A 17,535-nucleotide genomic window follows, 5' to 3' on the forward strand; every position below is an offset into this window, starting at 1 on the left:
ATATAAATTTATTTTATTTATTTTTGGCTGCGTTGGGTCTTCGTTGTGGTGCACGGGCTTCTCATTGCGGTGGCTTCTCTTGTTGCAGAGCACGGGCTCTAGGCATGCAAGCTTCAGTAGTTGCGGTGTGCAGGCTCAGTAGTTGTGGCTCTCGGACTCTAGAGCACAGGCTCAACAGTTGTGGTTCAAGGGCTTAGTTGCTCTGCGGCATGTGAGATCTTCCCGGACCAGGGCTTGAACCAGTGTCGCCTGCATTGGCAGGCGGATTCTAAACCACTGCGCCACCTGGGAAGCCCTGGAAGCAGCATTGTTACAAGTAGATTCTTCTTAGGTAAAGAGTTCTCTGTGTTACAATTTAGTAGGTGGGGTGGTTGTAGATTTTTAAATTTCAGGACATAATATGGGAAAGGACTTTTAATATCTTAGGTATCTTTTATCCTAGATTTGATTCTTATAAAAGTAACAATTGGTCAATTAAATACTGAAAGATTGTTTCTCATGAGGTAAGTGTTCCAGAGTTGATTGCTACTTCTGTAAAGTTGGGATCCAAATTTTAAAATATTCCTTTGGAATTTGGTAAGTTTAAGGGAATAAAACCATTTAAGAGAAACATGGAACCACCTCATGTATATTTTAACTGGATGTAAATGTGTAATTATGGTGATAAGTAATATAGTAGTTCCCTCTTACCCGGTCTCAGCTTTCTGTACTTTCGGTTATCCACAGTAAACGGTGGTCTGAAAATATTAAATGGAAAATTCCAGAAATAAACAACTCATAAATTTTAAATTGTGCACCACTCTGAGTAGCAATACACAGTCCCACTGCATCCTACCCTGGATGTGAATCATCCCTTTGTCCAGCATATCCTGCCCATTAGTCACTTTGTAGCTATCAGATTGACTCTTGTACTAGTAACCCTTATTTTACTTAATACCCAAAGCACAAGAGTAGTGATGCTGGCAATTCAGATACGCTAGAGAGAAGCCGTTAAACTGCTTCTTTTCAGTGAAAAGGTGAATGTGCTTGACTTAAAGGGAAAGGAAAAATAATCATATGGTGAGGTTGCTAAGATCTATGGTGAGAATAAATCTATTTCTGAACTGTGAAGAAGGAAAGAAATCTGTGCTAGTTTTGCTGTCACACTCAAACTGCAAAAGTTACAGCCACAGTGTGTGTTTAGTTAAGATGGAAAAGGCATTAAATTTGTACAATAATTTGAGAAAGAGACCACATTCACATAATTTTATTATAGTATATTGTTATAATTGTTCGATTTTATTATTAGTTATTGTTATGAATCTCTTATAGTGCCTAATGTATAAATTAAACTTTATTCTTGGTACTTATATATAGGAAAAAATGTATATATAGGTTTCAGTACTATTCACAATTTCAGGCATTCACTGGAGGTCTTCGAATGTATCCCCTATAGATAAAGGGGAGATTACTGTACCTATTTTATTTCCTTACACATGGATTAATGTACCTGATTCTAGCTCATTTCCTTTTAGTGACTATATGTGTGTGATCATCAGAGTAATATTTTATAAATACTCGCTAAGAATTTACATTGATTCCTTATTACCAAATTCATGTCATTGAAAGCCGTCTGTAACATAGTCATATTACCATCGCAGGACTTGTTTTAGAGCTCCCTTTCTGGTCTCCTGAATTTCTTCTGTGTCTGTGTGTTGAATAACCCTTTTGGCGTTGTTTTTCCTCCTTGGAGTATTTTCCTGACTGTCGTTTGTTAGTCATTTTCGTTCCAGAGCAGATTGTTCTAAGTAACCTTCACTGAAGTAGCCTTGACTGATGATTCAAACCCTGATTGTTTTCTTACTTTGTATTCTAATAAATTTATGGGGATTGTATCAATACTTTGTTGCTTTGGTGTTTAAATGTAACTTGTTTTCCGTAGTAGATTTGCTTCTGCAGGAGGTGGAGGGCAGGTTCCTGTCTCTTTGACAAGTTTCAGCAGTGTTTGTAGTAGAGAAAGAAGACATAGTATTTACTATGTTTCTCATTGTTTCCTTTTAGATTTATTACTTATTTGTTCCTAATCCTTATGTTTTACCCACATAGTTTGTATGTAAGTATGTGTATATATGCTACTCTTTGAACTAAAAATTTTCTAGTTATTAGCTACACAAGTTTCTAGTCACCTAATGTACATTTTCTTAATGTGAATTGGGGTTTCAGTGTTTGATCAGCAGTAGTTCTTTTGAGAGGCTGCCAGTTCACTTGTTTGTATCCTGCACTGTCTCTAGAGTTCCTTCAGGATAAAGACTATCCTGATGATCGTTGTACAGTGGAGTCACATCAAATGTGCTTTTAACTAAAATGAAATCAGTTACACTTGCTTGGCAAAAAGAAAAAGACCTAATTATGCTGATGATTCTCTTTGTCCTTTTGCTCTGGGGTCAATAGTGAGCAAGATATAATACCTGAACTGTTTCCTTTGTTTCAGTTCCAGAGTGTGAGTCTGGATGTGATTCTGATGATATTCATTTTTCATAAAGTGTGGATGACAATCCATGCAGTATAGAAGTACAGTTTAGGCAATGTGGAGTCAGATTGCTTGTTTGAATCTTGCCTTGGGCAAGCTTCTTGATCTCTCTGGGCTTCAGTTGCTTTATGTGTAAAATGGGGATAATAATAGCACCTAACTTGCATTTACAGTGTGTTACTCTTCTGAAGAATTTTCAAGAGTAATTTTGACAATTGATTTTTGCTTCATGCATTAATGTCAGGATTCTATACAAGTTTCAGCTCCACATATTTTTTGAATTCACTTAGCAGAATCACATGGAGTCATGGAGTTGACTCTGCTGGACAGTTATTCATTATGAAGAGATGAAACTTATTCAAATCCTGGATGGAAAAAAAGCTAAGTTATCTAATAGATTGTTTTAAATAATACTTTGATTGTGTGACATATTAGGCAGAAGTGAATGTCTTTTCTTTTTTAAAATTTGTCTGTATTCTTACCAGTATTCACAAAGTTTCAATTTATGCCTGTGGAAATTGAGTACATAGTACCTGATCTTTTCAGTACCTAATCTTTTCAAACTGTTTTCTTTGAGGAAGAGATTAGTACTTTCTGAATCCACCAAAGTTACATGTGGGAAGCTGGAGTGGCAGGAGTGGAGTAACGGGAGTTTGGAGGCTTATGTATAGGCAATAGCAGTGGGAAGTTACTGGAAAGTTTTAAGCAGGAAATGATATGGTCCAGCTTACTTAAGAAGATCTTTCAGATCAATCAGAAACTAATTTGTTGTAAGAAAAGTAAGAGAAAGATGCATTTTCACAGAATTTTAATGTAAAATATTGTGGAATGTTTGGAACCTTAAAAAGGTACCAAAACCAAGAGTGATTTCCAGTAACATAATGTCTTGATAGTCTTTTAAATCTCCTTAGTAGCTTTTAGATATGAAAATAGACCACATGAAAAGATAATAGCATTTCAGGGTGTTCCCATTACATTCTAGAGCTGTATGTCTTCATTTCTCATTTATGAAATATGCTTTCAAAATTGTCTTTGGGCTTATTTTCCAACTTCAACCTTTAATTCCAAAAGTTCTTATTATAACTTGAGAAGGTAGACTGAGTGGGGGAGAAAGTGACTGAAAAGCAGTGCAAAGGATTCCTGAGAGTTGGAAATAAAATCCCTTATATTGGGCTTCCCTGGTGGCGCAGTAGTTGAGAGTCCGCCTGCCGATGCAGGGGACACGGGTTCATGCCCCAGTCCGGGAAGATCCCACATGCCACGGAGCGGCTAGGCCCGTGAGCCATGGCCGCTGAGCCTGGGTGTCTGGAGCCTGTGCTCCGCAACGGGAGAGGCCGCAACAGTGAGAGGCCTGCGTACCGCAAAAAAAAAAAAATCCCTTATATTATAAAGAATTGGTAGTTATATATTTTCTAATTTAAACTTTTTCCTCCAGTGCATTTATTTTGATTTCTACCTGGTATTGGCCTCAAAGCTTGTGAAAATAATGTCTAATTCCTGACACAGCAGAATGCTGGTGTTGATTGATAAGCTGGCATTGTGCTAAGTAGCTTTTTGTCCTAAATTTTACCGGTGGGCCAAAATAATCAGCTTTTCTGTACTGTCGCTGTTGTAATGCCATTCTTTCTCTGCATTTTTGTTAATGAAGGGAAGCAGTTGGACAGAAAGTAATGTGGTGGTGGGGGCGGGGTGCAATGAGCAGAAGGTGATAGGGAGGTTAACTGAGATATTGTTCTCCCCAAACATGGTTTGGTAGCGCTCTGCAGTGACAGTGGGAGAAAATTTGCCATTTGGTGATTTGCCTATGTAATTTGATCCTTTTTCACTCAATGTCATAGCATCTTTTTTTTTTTTTCCAGTACAGTAAGGAAAGGAAATTAAGCAGGTTCTGATTTAGGCCTTAGGTGATAATGAATTTATAATAATTTTTTAAATTTTATTTATTTTATTTATTTATTTTTGGCTGCGTTGGGTCTTCGTTGCTGCACACGGGCTTTCTCTAGTTGCAGCAAGCGGGGTCTATTCTTTGCTGCGGTGCATGGGCTTCTCATTGCAGTGGCTTCTCTTGTTACAGAGCATGGGCTCTAGGTGTGTGGGCTCAGTAGTTGTGGCACACGGGCTCAATAGTTGTGGCTCGCGGGCTCTAGAGCACAGGCTCAGTAGTTGTGGCGCATGGGCTTAGGTGCTCCACGGCGTGTGAGATCTTCCCGGACCAGGGCTGGAACCCGTGTCTCCTACATTGGCAGGTGGATTCTTAACCACTGTGCCACCAGGGAAGCCCCTAGGAATTTATAATACTTTTTAAAGGGAATCTATTGTAAAACTTGACTGAATGGAGGGAAATGGGTAATTGAAAGATTCTCTTGGTTGGTTTTAGGTTGATTTAGACCTTGCTGAATAAAAATTGAAAGTATCCATCTTTCTAAGGAGAGGAAGCCTTGTATACCTATCCAGTTTTCTCTCTGTTCTTTTAACTTGTCTGCCTTTACCATGACTGCTTCTCCTTGTAGTCTGTGTGACATCCTGTAGCCTTAAACTTCCAGTAGACAGGAAAGAGTTCATTGCCTGTTTGTGTTAATGAAACAAGGTCATTACTCTGTCCAAAGAACGTTCTTTTTATTTAATCTGAAAATCTTTAGTAAAAATACTAAATAGATTTTCAATATGTTTGTAGCCGAACATACTTCTCACAGGCATTTGATACATTATTTTCTCTATCAGCAGTCCCTAGCTTATTAGATTGTGTATTAGCTATGTTCTCAATGACTTAGAAACATTGTAAACTTTTTACAAGAAATTGAAATAATGTTTTTCTTGTTTTTGTATTTAACATCAAAAGTAATTGTTTCACTATTTTGAAGTTTTATTAGGCATACAAAGGTTTGTGGTAATGATGTTTTCTTGGCAGATTGTATCTTTTATCAATAAAATTGCCCACAGAAGTGCTCCATCTGAGGCATGTGAATGGTATTTTGTCTCATACTGCCTTTTTGTCTGATACTTCCTTCTTCTTTGCAAGTATTTGCATTCTGTAACGTTTTTACATTCTTTTTTACATTCTGTAACTTTTACATTCTTTTTTGACCTGTCATTTTGTTTTAGGTCATGCCTTATAGGTAGCATGTGGTTATTTTTTATTTTAAATAATTTGGGCTTCCCTGGTGGCTCAGTGGTTGAGAATCCGCCTGCCAATGTAGGGGACATGGGTTCAAGCCCTGGTCCGGGAAGATCCCGTATGCCGCGGAGCAACTAAGCCCGCGAGCCACAACTCCTGAGCCCGCGTGCCTAGAGCCCATGCTCTGCAACAAGAGAAGCCACTGCAGTGAGAGGCCCACGCACGGCAGCGAAGAGTAGCCCCTGCTCGCCGCAACCAGAGAAAAGCCTGCGTGCAGCAACAAAGACCCAATGCAGCCAAAAATAATAAATAAATAGTTTATTTATAATAGGGGGATTTAACCTATTCACATTTATTGTTATTATTGACATGTTTAATGATTCCTGCCATATGTACTCCGCTTTTTTGTTTCTTCCTTTACCCTCTCCTTCCTGCTTTTTGTTTTATTAATCATCTCCACTGCTTTGGGGTTTATTTTTAGTGGTAAGGAAGTTGTACACCTCTGTTTCTGTTCTGGTGTTCAACCTTAAATGCTAATTTAGCTAGGTATAAGATTTTAAGTTGAAGATAATATTTCTTCAGGACTTTAAAGTTGTTGCTTCATTGTTTTTAAATACCTAACGTTGGTGACAGTATGACCCCAGTTTGGTTCTTTTTTTCTTTGTAGGTAATCTGGGTTTTTTCCACCTAAAAACTTTAAGGATTTTTACTGTGAAATTTCACCATGATATGTCTAAAAATGTGTGTCTTTGTTTTTCAACTCCAGAAATTTTTCTAATATTTTCTTAAAACACTCCTTTTTATGCCTTTCCTTCTAAAATTCAGATAGATATTGGAACTTCAGTATTTATACTCCATATCATCTAACTTTTCCTCCAAATTTCTCACCTCCCTGTCCTCTGTTCTTGTTGCATTCTGGCAGATTTCCTTGGCTCTGCCTTCTTCTTGTTAATTTGCTCCTCTGTTATGCCCATTCTAATATACAATCCATCCATTGAGTTTATTGTAATAATCCTTTCTAATTTTCAAGATGTCTAATTGGTGCTCTTTAGAAGCAGCCTTTTTAAAAATGTCTGTGATAACCTCTCATTCCTCTCATGTTAAATTTTCTGTTTGCTTTGTTTATCCCGCTTTCTCAAATACTAGTTTTTTATTTGAATCAGGTACCTCTCTTTTATGATATTAATTTTCCTTTATGTTAGCAATTCTTGACAGTATGGTCTCTTGGAAGATAGGCAAAGTATGCTTGTCACTTGTCTCTTGGGTGGAGGGGATCCTCACTCCTTCTGAATGATACAGCCCTACTCCAGTCTGACTTCTCTTTCTCTTAGTGGAGTGGGAGGACTGATGAGGTTGCTTCAAGTGCAGTTTTCCAGCAACTAGAATCCACAACTACATAAGAGAGTCCTAGTTGTCTTCTAGTATGAATGTTTTGTGCTGAGGATTTTTACTGTCAAAGTTTTTGGAAGGTGATTAGGCTATTTACAAGTGGAAGATTTCATATTTATCTGTTACTCTGTGTTGTAGTTGGCTCCTTTCATCCTCCCACATCTTATTTTAAAATGAGCATGTTTCTTCTTGACACTAGCTAGCTTAAACTAGCTGTTTTATATTCTGAACTTAAAGTTTCCTACACATTCTTCTTTGCACACTATAAAAAAAACAAAAAACAAGAAAAACAAAAAATTATAGCTACATTCAGACTAAAGGAGAAGGGAAACAAAAGGTAAATGGGGGGGAAAGGTAGCAAAGAAGAATGAAGCAAGAGGAAGGGAGAAAAAAGCAGATACAGAAGGTTGCTATCCCATCGTCTCTTTGTGACTGAGATGCCCTGGGCCCCAAGCAACATAGCCTTCCCTGTAAGTTAGTTGTGGAGGTAGCTACTTCTGCTTTTGCTTTGTCAATGCTTACCTGTTGGAGATAACACGGGTTCTTTCGTAATCACATATTTGTTAAAATTGATGTTGAAAAACAATAAAGTTTGGGGTGAAGATGTGCCATGAAGCTCTTGGACCTAGTAGCTGGAACCTAGATAACTGGATTTGTCTACAAAGATGTTTCCCAAACATTGACTGAAGCTTTTGCAACTGTCCTCAGTGGGTATTAACTACCAAATCATGAAGTATGTGAGATGGCTCCTCTAGGAAGCAGATTCTGAGACAAAGATAGGAGTCCCCCAAATGTATTTGATTAGCAAACAATAGATTTGGGATAACAATTGTAATGAAGATGGCAAAGTGTTTCTAGTATCTCTTCTACGCTGTTGACAAACAGCCTAATAGAAAAACAGCAATACGTGTGAATAAGTGGTTTTCAGAATGAAAAAGTCCAGTGGCCAATAAACAAACATGAACAGATTTTCAAATTCACTGATAGTGAGGAAAATGTGAATTACAATAATATGTGAACTAGAATTATGTTACACTGGGGTTTTTCAGCCTAGGCACTGTTGACATTTTGGATCAAGGTGGTGGTGTGCAGGTGTTGTCCTGTGCATTGTAGAATGTTAGCAGCATTCCTGGTTTCTACCTACTAGATACCAGTCGTGCCTCCTCCTGACCCCTAGCTGTGATAATCAGAATGTCTCCAGACATTGTGAAAGGTACCCTAGAGGGAAAATCATCCCTGATTGAGAACCACTGTTTTATACTCATTAGACTGGCAAAAATTAAACACAGCTATCATATCTCTTGCTGGCAGGAATGGCAGAAAAGTGGTACTTTCAAGCACTACAGCCTTTTCTTGGGAGAAGTCTGAGTGTTTTTCAAGTTAAAAATATATAAACCTTTTGGCTAAGCAATCCTGTTACTAAGACTCTATCCCATGACGATATTTATATGAGTGACTTGCATTGTGAACAGCCATTCTGCCCTCCCATGTTTTCTTCAGTGTTGTCATTTAATCACTGTGATCCAAATCTATTAATGAGTATTGATAACTTTTTCATGATTGTTTCCTCATATTTCAGAACTCTCTTGATAGAGCCCAAGCAGCCAAGAACAAAGGCAACAAATATTTTAAAGCAGGAAAATATGAACAGGCTATTCAGTGCTATACTGAGGCCATCAGTTTGTGCCCTACAGAGAAGAATGTTGACCTTTCCACGTTTTATCAAAACAGAGCTGCTGCCTTTGAGCAGTTGGTATGTATCCTAGGTTGGTTTTTCTGTTCGTTTTGTTTCTCTTTATTTGCATAATGTTTCAGTTAATGCCACTCAAATCTAATAAACTTTTAGAAGTTGTTTTGAAATTACAGGATTTTTGTTTGGTTTTTATATCCTTTAATTACATAGATTTTTAAGAACAAATTTTAGCTCTTCGTGAGAGGCTGCGCACCGTACCACTGCCTCGAGGCGCGGGGTCTCGTGGGCCCCGCTCCCGCCCTCCGCTCGCCTGGCCCGGACCGGAAGCGGCGTCGCACGGCCTGGGCCTGGCGCGGGGGGCGGGCACCGGGGCCCGGTCGGACACGGGCAAGAAGCACAAGAAGCACAAGTCGGACAAACAGCTCTACGAGGAGTATGTAGAGAGAGAAGCCCTTGAAGCTGGTCCTCAAAGTGGGAGGGAACGAAGTCACCGAGCTCTCCACGGGCAGCTCCGGGCATGACTCCAACCTCTTAGAAGACAAAAACGATCGTTACAAACACAAGGACCGAAAGCGGAAAAAGAGAAAGAAAAGAGAGAAGCAGGTTCCAGGGGAGGAAAAGGGGAGAAAATGGCGACGAATAAAGGAAGATAAAAAGAAGCGAGATCGGGACGGCATGGACAATGAGGCAGAAAAAGACCTCCAGCGTCTGACCCCTGTAGGATCAGACTTGCCTCCTGAGAAGCCTCTTGCAAGCTCTTTAGCCAAACAAGAAGTAGAACAGACACCCCTTCAAGAAGCTTTGAATCAACTGATGAGACGACTGCAGAGGAAAGACCCAAGTGCTTTCTTTTCATTTCCTGTGACTGATTTTATTGCTTCCAGCTACTCCATGATCATTAAACACCCAATGGATTTTAGTACCATGAAAGAAAAGATCAAGAACAATGATTACCAGTCCATAGAAGAACTAAAGGATAACTTCAAACTAATGTGTACTAATGCTATGATTTACAACAAACCAGAGACCATTTATTATAAAGCTGCAAAGAAGCTATTGCACTCAGGGATGAAAATTCTTAGCCAGGAGAGAATTCAGAGCCTGAAGCAGAGCATAGACTTCATGGCAGACTTGCAAAAAAGTCGAAAGCAGAAAGATAGACACCTTGCAGAGTGGGGAGGACAGCGCCTGCTGGCCAAGAGAGAGGGAAGACTCTGGAGACACTGAGGCACAAGGCTTCAAGAGTCCCAATAAGGAAAATAAAAAGTAAAGAATCTTTGGGATATTAAGGTTAAGCTGTCTTTTTCACACCAGTATCGGGAGAAAATACTGATTGGGGGCCTGCCTTGGGTCCATGGTTGGTTGGGTTTTGTCCTGAAAGTCCATTTTGATGATTTGATACCCCTCTTCTCATGCAAAGCATTATATGGAATTGTCCAAACACAGTTCAGAAAATAGTTCTGAATGTCTATTCTGTATGAAAGTAGTTTTAAAACCAATAAATTACCTTTAGGGACTCATAAAAAAATAAATAAAGAACAAATTTTAGTTTTGCTCATCACACACAATCCAAAGTTGTATATATCAGATTTTATGAAATTAGATAATACAGAAAGTTAAAGTTTCTGGTGACCCCATCCTCCTCAACAGTTTGAGTTTATTTCTTCAACTTTTGTCCGCATATATGTAATAGTAGCATATGTGGGGGGAAAAAGACCAAAAGATGAATTCCTGTTACATTGTTTGCAACATATTTTTTCAGTTGCCACTGTATCTTGTACAGCTTCTCATAGCACACACAGATCTATTTCATTCTTTTTAAAGGCTATATGTAGTAGCTGTTACATGGTTGTAACATCTCCCTGTTGATGAACATTTGAATCACTTCCTATTTTCCCTATTGCATTCAGTGTTGCAGTAAATATTTTTGTAAGTATTTTTTTGCATACTTTTGGGGGAATAAAATTCTAGAAATGGAAATAAGATAGTATCAATACCTATTATAGTAATATATGAACATGTTTGTTTTCCAGTATCTCACTGACTATGTGTATTATCAGTCTTAATAATATTTGCCACTCTGGTAGGAGAAAAATTCTCTCTCATTGTTTTAGTTTGCAATTTTTGAGATGTTGGTGAAGTGGACAGTCTTTTTCTATGTTTATTCGGTATTTATATTCTCTGCATTTTCTGTTCAACGAAATTTTATTGACTGTTTCGTATATGAAAGGTGTAGTAGGAGCTGGGTCTATAAAAGCAAACAATTATGCATAGAACTCAAGGATCGCAAAACAACTTAAATGACATTTTGATAAATGCTTTGATTCTATAATAGACGAATGAGTGGGGTTGGTGCGTAAAACAGTGCAGAATAGAGTGTTACAAATGGAGGAACAGTGTATGTAATTGCTCTGAGGTAGGCAGGAGTTTGCCATGATTAAAGAAGTATGTATAAAGGATCCTGGGGTATAGAGAGATGAAACTGGAAAGGTAGCAGAGGCCAGATCAGGCAAAGCCTTGCAGTGGTAAGAAGGTTGGATTTGATTCTGAGTGTAACGGGAAATATTTAAGGGTTTTAAATAGGGCAGGAACATCGTCTAAAATTGTTCTCACTGTTCTGTCAAGAATATATTGGAGGGAGGCAAGAGTGGAGGCAGGGAGACTAAGGAAGGATGTTGCTGTAGTTGCCTAAGTGGGACATGAAGGAAAGCTGAAGACCAACAGAATTTGCTGTTGTATTGGATGTGAAGCGTGAGAAGCAGGAGTTTTAATAATGGTGGATTGAGGAAGGAGTGAGTCAGCTGACAGTTGAATTGAGAAATGTCTCTATTTTAGGAGTGTGGTTTGGGTTAAAGAGATAAAGTTTGGAGTCATCTAATTTTAGATGTTATATACTACGAGGACAATAGATGTGATCACCTAAGAGAGAGAAGGGATGAGTCCTTGAGCATTCCAGCATGTAAAAATCAGATAGAAGGGGAGAAGTCAGCTACAGAAATTGGGAAGGAGCAGCCGGTGAGGTAAATGGAAATCAAGTAGAGTGGCGACTCCTTGGAGGTTTGGCAATAAACAGGAGCTAAGAAATGGGGTAATAACTGCAGGGAATTACAGAATCAAAGGAGTGTTTTTAAAAGGTGGAAAATACTAAAGCAAGTGTTTTTATGCTAATAGGAATGATTCAGTAGAGAAGCAGATTGGTGCAGAGGCAGGATAGCTAACAGTGAAGTCCTTGAAGTGGAGAGAATGTGGATCCATACCACAAGTGGAAGGTTGGCCTTTGGTGAAGAGGGGTGTTTCCTCAGTTTTAACAGGAGGGAAGGAGGAGATGATATCACATAGATGCAGGTAGGTTGTAGATTTGGTGGTAGAAAGATGGCTTAAATATGTCTTTTACCTATTTTTAAAAATTAGGTTGCTAATCTTTATTACAGTTATTTATATGAGCTGTTATAATGTATTGTGGATATTAACTCTTTGTATGAATTGGGAATATTTTTTCTGTTGTGGGATTCTTAATACTTGGCCTACTGAGTTTAGAAAACTGATTTCTGTCAAACAGTGCTTCCTTTAGTGTGACTTTTTTTTAATACTTTCATTACAGCAAAAATGGAAAGAGGTGGCACAAGATTGTACAAAGGCTGTTGAACTTAATCCCAAATATGTGAAAGCTCTCTTTAGACGTGCAAAAGCCCACGAGAAGCTAGACAATAAGAAGGAATGTTTAGAAGGTGAGGGTATTTTTGTGTTTATGTATGAAAATTACTAAAGGCTTCATAGTCATTGGTAAATTTATATGAAACTCTGCCTATGAGTAGAGAAATCAATTGTGTTTAAAAGTTTTACTCTTCCCCAATTGAGACTTTGATTTCTAGTTTAAATTGAGATTGCAGATACTTGAGTACTGTCTTGGTTCCCCACTATGGTAAATTAAATGATTTAGAGTTTATATACCACACATTTTAAACTTGGCAATTAATGAGCATCAGTGTAATTTCATGAATAAGAAATCAGAAGAGAGGTTTTAGTGAGCGATAGTGTTTCTAAGATTCTACGTATTTTTCAGTTACTATCCTATATAAATATGAAATAATTTTGAGATGAATCATTAAAGAAAACATTTGTTTTTTGCCCTTGCAATTTTCAGACATTATCTTATACTCAGTTAGAAATTATGTAATTGATACAAAGCAGCAAGTGAATTTGCCATTCTCAGTAAATATTATAAATATTCTTTGGCCTCTAATTGGCCATATCTGTTGCCAAAACTTCAAATTAGGGTATCCGTCACTGGCCTATAAAGTACAGTCTTCTGGGTGATGTAGAGCTAAACCAAAAATGCAATTTCTGCAGTCGAAAAGTACTTTCCACTACATAGATTTGCTTTAAAAGCATCAATAATCAGAAATTTAGCTATAATTTTTTTTTAGATAACATTATTTAAAAGGGAAAAGCTGTTTTATTTATTTATTTTTTAAAATCAGGATTACCAATTGAGAGTGGTTTAGAGAACATTTTAGAAAAACTTGAGGTTTTGTGGTATCATGTACTTTGATGGTGGGTAGAAGGAGTGTTGCTTTGGAAAAGAGACTTCTGAGTTTTGAACCAAACTTTGAAGTTATTAAGCGATAATTGTAGAGAGGAGTTTAAATGGATTTTAGATGGAGAAATGGGATGGGGAATTGACATTGGCACTAGCCAGATTATCAGGGGAACATACAGCAGATTGACTTGTTTGGAGGAGCAAGGATTTGGAATTGTGAGAAATTGAGTTCAAAAAGAGAGAGACAGCCATTGTTCACTACTTTGAATGAAAAGTTGAGAGGTTAAGGAAACATTGATCTTCTAAATTTCAGACCAACTGTGTGTTGAGCTCTAGCATAGCCAGGTTAAAATGGTATTTTGAAGCAGATTTAATTGAGAGCTCTGTGGCAAGATGGCTTTGGAGACGAGGCGTAACCCTGAGGCCTATAAAAAGACCAGACATAAGAGAGCCACATTATGTTGATTTGGCATATACTTAACCGGCCAGAAAAGAATATTCCTGGATTACTTGTTTTATTTGCTATGTACAATGTTGGAGTGATGAGAACATCACAAATGGTGTAGTATAGTCCCTTTCATTTCACAGGTGAGGAAAGTGAATTCTAGAGAAGTAGAGTGACTTTCTGAGCTTTGAGTTTGGTCGTAAAGTATGTAAAACTAAAGTGTTAAGAATCAGTTTATTGGAAATGATAGCCACATAAAGCTATGCATGTAGTTTGGCTTTCTGTGGTAACATTGAATCCATTTGATGCTGCTAATCATGTTTGTGATAATTTCATACTTACTCTTGTTTTCTGCATCATTTCTAGATGTCACTGCTGTGTGTATATTAGAAGGGTTCCAAAATCAGCAAAGCATGCTGTTAGCTGATAAAGTTCTTAAACTTCTTGGAAAAGAGAAAGCCAAAGAAAAATATAAGGTAAGTTAATCTGAATTGGTTAATAGAGGGAGTATACATTGTGAAGGGTCATTTCTAATTTATACTGCTTAAACTTGGGCATGATGGTTACAACTGAAATTAGATCCAGATTATATTTCTTTTTCCTGTAATCTTGGGCTTTTGTGGTTTACTTTTTTAAAATAAGAATGTAAACTATGTCCAGTATTGCACCTGGAGGATATTGAAAGAATTCATGTATATTAGAAGTTGCCAAACAATGGCCTACAGGCCAAATCCAGCCTGCCACCTGTTTTTATAAATAATGTGCCAATAGTGTTCTATTGGAACTCAGCCACTCACACATTGTTTTAGATGCTTTTAAGCTACAACAGCAGAGTTGAGTGGTTGTGACAGAGCACATAAAGCCTAAAATATTTACTATCTGGCCTTTTACAGAAAAAAATTGCCAACTTGTACTCTTTAAAGTTTTTAAAGATATGCTGTATAAATTGGCATTGGTTTTACACAGTTAGTAGATGGTTTAATTCAAGAAATATTTATTGAACAGAGGTCCATAATGGGCATTTTAGGAGGGTAGGTACAAAGACATGGTCCTTGCCCTTACAAAGTCCTTAATGAGAGGGACCATTAATAAGTATAAAAGGCATGATATTGGTAAAGTGTCATGGAGGGATATAAGTAGAGGGCTGTGGGAGTACCACAGGTATTACTAAACATCGGTAGAGGTTTTCTGCTAAATTTCATAATATCGAGGCAGTTGTTTCTTTTTTCTTTAATAATAACTTGCTTTTCTCTTAAGTTGATTTAATAATCTGTATTTTTAACTTTACATCTCTGAATATTAGCTGAGTAAAACAGTTAAAACAGGTTTCTTCACTGCAGGACTTTCTTGTGCTAGTATGTGTTGTGAATCTCCAAATACAGCTATACTGGTTCTCAGTCTCTTTAAACTCTGGAACTTATTTCCTTCCCTTCAGCATCTGGTAGAACATGCTGTTTTGAGGAACTAGAACTGGTGCTCCTCAAAATATTTTGCAGAATACCATGTTAGAGTCTCACAAATTGAACTTTGAAGGAACCTCGTTTCCTTGAGTATAATGCTATTGTTGAGTAGTTATACTGGTTGGACTGCAGAGTAGTAAGAAAATATGATAACCTACATTTATATAGGTTCCAGATTAGTTTCCACATATATTTTCTAACTTGTTTGTATTCCACTTTGTAAATTCCACTTTGCAAAATACTTTTCATTTTATTATTTTTATTTTTACAATAACCCTATAAGATAAATAAGGATAGTATTTTTATTGCTATTTTAGAGATGAGAAAACTGAGAATGACGTGTAAGGTCACATAGCTAATAAGTGGCAGAGCTAGAATTTATATCTTGTTCCTTTGATACTTAAGGCCATTACTTAAAAAATATTGTTCTCATTTTAGATTTGTAACTCTGAAAGACACGGAAGTGGTAGCTTCATTTCTAAGCTGAAATAGGAAACTACAAGACATTAATGATTTATTCAACTTCAGTAAGGGCTATTTAAATTTCTATTTAAGCTTTTTCCCTGAAGTGGTAGATGATTGCCACTTATATATTCCAACACAGGGTCTTCAGTGAAATACTTAAGTTAGGTGTATTTATCACTTGGTGGTGACCATTTGATTTAAAATGGTAATTAAGACACACTGGGGCTTCCCTGGTGGCGCAGTGGTTGAGAATCTGTCTGCTAATGCAGGGGACACGGGTTCAAGCCCTGGTCTGGGAAGATCCCACATGCCGCGGAGCAGCTAGGCCCGTGAGCCACAACTACTGAGCCTGCGTGTCTGGAGCCTGTGCTCCGCAACAAGAAAGGCCGCGATAGTGAGAGGCCCGCGCACCGCGATGAAGAGTGGCCCCCGCTTGCCACAACTAGAGAAAGCCCTCGCACAGAAATGAAGACCCAACACAGTCAAAAGTAAATAAATAAATAAATAAATAAAATTTAAAAAGTAACTGTACCATTTAAAAAAAAAGACACACTGAGTCTCTCCCCAGAGAGAGCACCAAAAAAAGAGTGTGAATTCCTTAGATTTTTCTATTCAGTTTTCTTATTTACCCCACTCTCATCTATCCTAGATTAGATCATATACTTACAAAGCCAGATTCATTTTTTTCCCCTCCTTCAAATACAAAGACATTAAATCTACCAAAATATTAGAAATGGTATTTGTTATACGTACAATTTAGAATACCGTATTTCAACTCTAAAGTCTTTGGGTTGAATTTTGCAAAGGATCCAAAATACGTTATGAGAGCCCTTTGGTGACATTAGTCCCTTTTCCTTCTTCCTTTAAAACTTTATCATCTTAAGTATAATAAGGAGAAACAAAATACTTCTATGATTATGAATCAGGTTGCCATGGGAAAAAGTAATAATTAAAAGAGGAAATGAGATTTCATTCTGGCTTTCAGTGGCACTTACTCCAGTGGAGATCTTCAGATGCAGAATAAGTAGGGGACAAATGAAAGCCCATGGTAGATGGACTTAACATTTTAGCACCTGTGTAAGACATGGTCCTGAGTAGTAAATTGAGATATTAATCTTCTAGGACAGGAAGATAATTTTAACTCAGAAGGAGATAATTTTAACTCAGCAGTTATTTACCTCCTTTGTTGCAGATTTCACCTTCTTTTAGTGAGTGGTTCTAAGAGTTCTTGACATTTTACATCTTTGGAGAGGGGGAAGGTTCTCATTTAAAACCTACTTTGAACAGCTGGGACTGGCAGCATTACCAGTTCCACTGTCTATTGCACTACGGTTTGGAGCCTGATATTCTTCAGTTATCTGAAAATGAGACGCCAGTTTTTACGACAGTGGTTCTCAGTATTCTACAAAAGCATCTGCTTCTTTGGTTAGTGTTTTCTATTTTGATGTGTATAAATATGATTAAATTTCAGAATCGTGAACCTCTGATGCCATCTCCACAGTTTATCAAATCTTACTTCAGTTCTTTCACGGATGATATAATTTCTCAGCCAATGCTTAAAGGAGAGAAGTCTGATGAAGATAAAGACAAGGAAGGGGAGGCTTTAGAAGTAAAAGAAAAGTAAGTGTCTTGAGTATAGTATCTGCTTAATGTTCTGTGTTTTTTTTGGCGGGGGCGTGGTTGTGGGGTTTTTTGCTGCCATAGAGCCAAAGTGGAACTCTGAGTTATCTCCAAAAAATCTGTTTATAAATAGATATAAATATAACAAAATTATAATATATAATAATATTATAATAATAAAAATACTTCTCTTCTCACACATGTCTATTACACCCTAAGAGTTACCTCTCTGGTGACTCAAGGTTTTACTGCCAGAAGTCTGCCCTGCTTTTAAGGTCCTACATGATATTCTCAAGAGA

General features: G+C 37.5%; 1 protein-coding gene across 1 annotated transcript in view; it reads left to right on the plus strand.

Moving 5' to 3' along the window:
- Positions 1–17,535, plus strand: part of TOMM70 (translocase of outer mitochondrial membrane 70) — a 44,809-nt gene that overhangs the window by 5,434 nt on the left and 21,840 nt on the right. The window contains exons 2-5 of the mRNA XM_067739105.1: positions 8,593–8,766; positions 12,308–12,434; positions 14,058–14,167; positions 17,088–17,236. Of these exons, the coding sequence (XP_067595206.1) occupies positions 8,593–8,766; positions 12,308–12,434; positions 14,058–14,167; positions 17,088–17,236 (560 nt within the window). The remainder of the gene's footprint in view (positions 1–8,592; positions 8,767–12,307; positions 12,435–14,057; positions 14,168–17,087; positions 17,237–17,535) is intronic.

The sequence above is a fragment of the Pseudorca crassidens genome, chromosome 5, assembly GCF_039906515.1.
Source record: "Pseudorca crassidens isolate mPseCra1 chromosome 5, mPseCra1.hap1, whole genome shotgun sequence".
NCBI classification, from domain to species: domain Eukaryota; kingdom Metazoa; phylum Chordata; class Mammalia; order Artiodactyla; family Delphinidae; genus Pseudorca; species Pseudorca crassidens.